Raw genomic sequence first — 4,949 nt, 5'->3', positions numbered from 1 at the left:
AAATAACTTTGACTCAATCTATAGGAAAATAGCTGGGCATTGTGGCAGGCACCGGTAGTCCTAGCTACTTGGGAGGCTGAGGCAAGAGAACCTCTTGTGCCCAAGAGTTTGAGTTTGCTGTGAACTGTGATGCCACAGCACTCTACCCAAGATGACATAGTGAGACTCTGTCTCCAAAAAAAAAAAAAAAGAAAGAGAATAATTTGTCTCACCTTCCATCTGGGTTTACAGTCCTTAGGTCTCCAGTGACCTCCCGGCTCAATATCTAAATCCTTGGAGAAGAGTTGAAGAATTTCATCAAAACTGACTTCACTTACATTGACATTGAGGAATCCCCCTGGAAGTCAGAAACATGAGAACTGTTGTAATATATTTTACCTCAAAGATCCAAGGAGGACAAACATCAATCAGTAGGGTGATGACACAACATAGTTGCCACGACAGTACAGTTTATCTATATTATCACACAATTACTAATAATGTACCCCCTTTTACTCTTGATGATAATCCATATGGTTATGTTTGGCAAATCAGCCAAAAAAGAATCGCTTTTTTGCAGTTGAGTAATATACTGAAAATGTTATGTCTGCATGTCATTATAACTTAGCATATCGTTGTAATCGAGCGAGTATTCAAGTACAGTAGAACCTTCAACCTCTTGACCACCCAAGGGGACTGGAACAAACTGGTGAATATAGGGAGATGGTCAACATAAGGAACTAGACCTACCATACTGATACATACATAGGGTGCATGTCCATTCTAAAAAAAACTAGGTCAACTTAAGGAGGCGGTCAATGTAGGGAGGTGGTTAGCTTTGGAGGTTGTACTGTATTTTAAAACTATTTCCAATATAGGAGACTGATGTCTTAAAAATTAAAATACTTAAAAATTAAATAAGCATTTAGATTGACTGGGAACTTCAATCCCAGCTTCTGTCTATAGTGGAAATTATGTAACCTCTCCGCCTCAGCTTCTTCCTCTATAACAGAGGAGAGTGATGTCTACCTCTGAAGGTGGTTGTAACACTGTAGACAAAATAGTCTGTGCAAAGGTTCAAATACAGTGCCAGGCACTAGGTACACCCTGTAAGTGCTCACAGCTGTTACTGTTACCTGCTGACATTTTTTAATGCATACTGATTGAGGGGAGGTCATGGACTGACCTCACTGCCAGTTTGTTTTTTACATGTTCTGTTGTCCGCCCCCCCCCAACAAGTGTACTAAATACCCTTGAGTGGGTCAGTCCCTGAGCCCCCTGGTCTGCAACTGTATAAGAGGAAACACGCAAACATAAATAACGCCCTTACTTTGAGCACCTACCATGTACCAAGCTCCTTGGTATACAAAACTGAAAAACCACAGACTCTAAAATGTTCTAGGCCTCACAGGCACTCACCATCCAAGTTAACAAATACTCCACATCACCAGAGGCATCTTTACTAACAGTTTCTCTAATGTGTATCACTGAACTAAGAATAAATCTGAATGGAAAAGCACTTCCACTAAAATGATCAAAAACAGAACCAAGAATCAGGAAGCCTCCGGATTGTCCTCTGAGAGCTGAACAGCTGCGGTATACGAAGCAACCCTTCAATGCAAGGCTGTCCACAATGTTTTAGCGTCACTGTGAATGGGTTATGACATGCTAGTAGAATGAAACTGTGATCATCTTTTAGCAGTTTTAATGTCACCTATTAATTTCCAAATAGGTACAAATTACTCTGGAAGGTTCCCCTAGCCAGATTCTCCTCTCTGACCGCCTCCTCTCATAAAATGCAAACCAAAAAATGTTGAGGTTTTTCCATTTCAAGCCTTCTGAGCCTCTTGTGGCCACAACTTCACATAAAAAACAGTTCCTCGGGGCAGAGCTATCCTGTCCTCTACAAGGTCTTCACAATGGCCTCTCTTCCCATGCCGTCCTCATCCTAACCAGGCAGGACCCTCAGGAGCCTCTACTCAGCACTGGGGAATGCTAGAGAGAAATATTTTAAATGCAAATGCCTACATTTCCCAGAGTAAGATAGGAAAAAAAAAAATTGTAATCTTCTAATGCCTGCCTGTTCTACTGACACCATCTATGGTCTTTTATAGCCAAATGCCCACTCTTTTGTGACAAGATATGCAAACTAGCTAATTTTGGAAAGGTCAGATTTACTTACGAAAACAGAAACCTCTGAACTTGCAGAGAAAGGGTAAGTCAAACGTAAGACTGATTAGTCAACACAAGTAAGACTGTCCTGACTCAGCCGACAGAAACAGAATCTCGCACTGTAATCAAATAAATTTCACACAAATAAATCTGAGGCATTTAATAGTATGCATGATTGCTGAAATGATAGTAATTAGGCCAAATAATAAGCAGTTCACATACGTAACTGAGTTGGTATTCTTTATGCACTGTTCAACCCAATTTTTTGTCTTTTTTCCAGCTTTATTGCTTCAACAGCTGTAATCATCCTTATTGTCAGCAGTTTTCTCCAGCATCATTTGCAGTTTAATTTCCATTTCCAACGCATATGTGCTGGCAAAGAGGCCTTACATCTTTCTCCCCAATAGAGAAGGTTTCCTGTGTCTTTCACTGTCCCCCACGACTGATGCATCTGAAATCTACTCTTCTCCTGACGGCCTCCCCCATCCACGCCCCTCAGAGTCCCTTAACAGCTTTGCCAGACGACCAACTATTGCTCTTTGCTCTGAAATCCTACTATGTTGCTGGCTGAAGGCCAGATATAACCAGTGGCATGACAGTGTCCTAACAGTGGCAATACCAACAGCAGTGTGCTGAGGGCAGGGGGAGGGCGTGGAACCTGCCTTCCAGGATAGACCCTGCCTGCGGCAACAGTGAGAGGTGTGATCAGAGAGAGAGAGAGAATGAATAAATGCTAATGCAGGGAGGGTGGTAGAGTGAAGATGACCCTGCACACAGGAAAAGGAAGGGGAAAAGGTATGTTATAGAAAGAATGGCCAGCAGGAAGAACTCAACAGATAACAAGTGGTGACTGTGGGGAAGAAATCCTCAGGACTCTGATGAAAGTACGGCTATTTGGGAGACAGGAGAGAAAGAAAGCAGGCCAGAAACCAAACTGCATGACTACAGCAACCCCCTTGCCATACTCCTTAAATCCCATGACCTTGACAAGGGTACAGCCATCCTGGGAGGACAGGTAGTGATGGAAAGCAGGTCAGAGACCAAGTAGCACGGCCACAGCAACCCCCTCCCACCCTCCTGAAATGCTCAAGGCTGGTGTTCCTAGGAAGCATCAGGATCTCCTATCTTGGTCCTGGCTGGCTCTAGAGATAAGATCTTCGTGCAAGATTAACACCTTTTGTGGGAGGCAATAAATCTAAAATCAGTCTTAGACACATCATCATTCACTCTGCAGGAAAGATGACTTCCCTCACTTCCCTCACCTCTCACGAATCCCTCTCACATTCCAACTACAGTAATAAAAGTTCCTTGAAACGGTGTGAAGGGGGCTGACTTCTGGTCAGACTCCATTCTGCCCTTTAAATTAACGCCTGTATTTAACCCCTGGAGTGGCCTCCTCTCCTTGCAGACTCCAGCAGGACTCTACCCCTAACCTTCTTAATTATGTGCTTTCCAAACTGTTCTCAGTGGAAGAACCTCTCACAGGAAACCTGTGACTGGGGGAGGGAGGACTCTGGGTCCCCCAGTATAGCCACTTTCATCTCTTTTACATACTTGTATCCCCTTCAAAGTATTCCAGTGCTTTGAAAAAGCATTTGAGCCAGGTGCAGTGGATCACAGCTGTAATACCAGCACTTTGGGAGGCCAAGGTGGGAGGATGGCTGGAGACCAGGAGTTCAAGGTTACAGTGAGCTATGATTGCACCACTGTACTCCAGCCTAGGTAACAGAGTGAGTCACTGTTCTAAAAATAATAATAAATAAAAGCATTTGAAATCCACCTGCTATGAATGAAGTCAGGAGAGGACACAGCCTTCTTCACTTGTAAAGACGTTAAAAAATCAACCAGGCCAGGCCAGGCCAGCTCCCTCTATTTCACGTGCTGAGATTTCAAAGGCAACTGAAGAGAAAGAATCCACTGAGCTCCACAGAGAACTCCCAATCTTTATTCCCTGCTGGTGCTAAATCTGAGATTTTCAACTGGGAACAAGTGCTTTCTTTTCCCCAGTCAGAGATTTTCAAGGTCAAAAAAATAAAGACAATGACTGAAATCCATTTATCCAGTAGTGTCGTCACAATTAACCAACAAATATAAAGAGTATCACTGATCAAATAATGATTTTCACTATGTTCGCAGGCTGGAGTTGGAAAGAACAGGAAAACTGAGTGCCTACGGCAGTGGTTTTCAACCAATGTGCCACAACAGGGCAGTGTGCCACGACATGGCGGTGAGCCATGACACAGGGTGTGTCAAGAGAGGATGTTAGGTGTGCTTGGAAAATTTTTAAAGGGCCATTAATCAAATTACTTTAAAAAGAAATTCAAAGCACAGTATATTCTTTGTCTTACTTTTTTTTTTGATCTACATAATTTAAGTGTGCTGTGGAAGTTTAACTACAGGTTCAAGTGTGCTGTGAGATAAAAAAGGTTGAAAATACTGGAAGGGGAGGAGGGGCTGCCTGCTACCTGGAGGAACAAGGTGAGAAGCACAGAATCTGCATCAGCCATACATAAGCTCCCTCTCTGTGTCCTGGGCTGAGCTGCTTCTGTCACGTGCATAACTGAGCTGCATCTCTGGCTCTGCAGGACATTTACTGTAATTCCCTAATGCTGAATTTGCAGGATATCCAGCAACGACCCTTGTGTGGGGAAGCTGGACCTGAATGGGGCTGCATCTGTTAGATACACGTGGGTCCAAACAACAGACAGGCTTACCATGATGTTGATTATGATGTATCCCGTGACATGATGTAGGGTATTATTTTTCTATTAAGATTATATAATTCTTTTTTTTTTTTT

At 43.1% G+C, this 4,949-nt stretch overlaps 1 protein-coding gene across 3 annotated transcripts in view; it reads right to left on the bottom strand.

The window, feature by feature from the left end:
- Window positions 1-4,949, bottom strand: part of B4GALT6 (beta-1,4-galactosyltransferase 6) — a 67,375-nt gene that overhangs the window by 18,112 nt on the left and 44,314 nt on the right. For all 3 annotated transcript variants that reach the window (XM_003784761.2, XM_003784762.2, XM_003784763.2), the window contains one exon: window positions 213-337. In XM_003784761.2, coding sequence (XP_003784809.1) covers window positions 213-337 — 125 coding nt within the window. The remainder of the gene's footprint in view (window positions 1-212; window positions 338-4,949) is intronic.

Source organism: Otolemur garnettii, unplaced genomic scaffold (genome assembly GCF_000181295.1).
Source record: "Otolemur garnettii isolate 467f Iridium unplaced genomic scaffold, OtoGar3 scaffold00012, whole genome shotgun sequence".
NCBI classification, from domain to species: domain Eukaryota; kingdom Metazoa; phylum Chordata; class Mammalia; order Primates; family Galagidae; genus Otolemur; species Otolemur garnettii.
The sequence above is the reverse complement of the archived record's forward strand: the minus strand, read 5'-3'. Positions and strand labels throughout refer to the sequence as shown.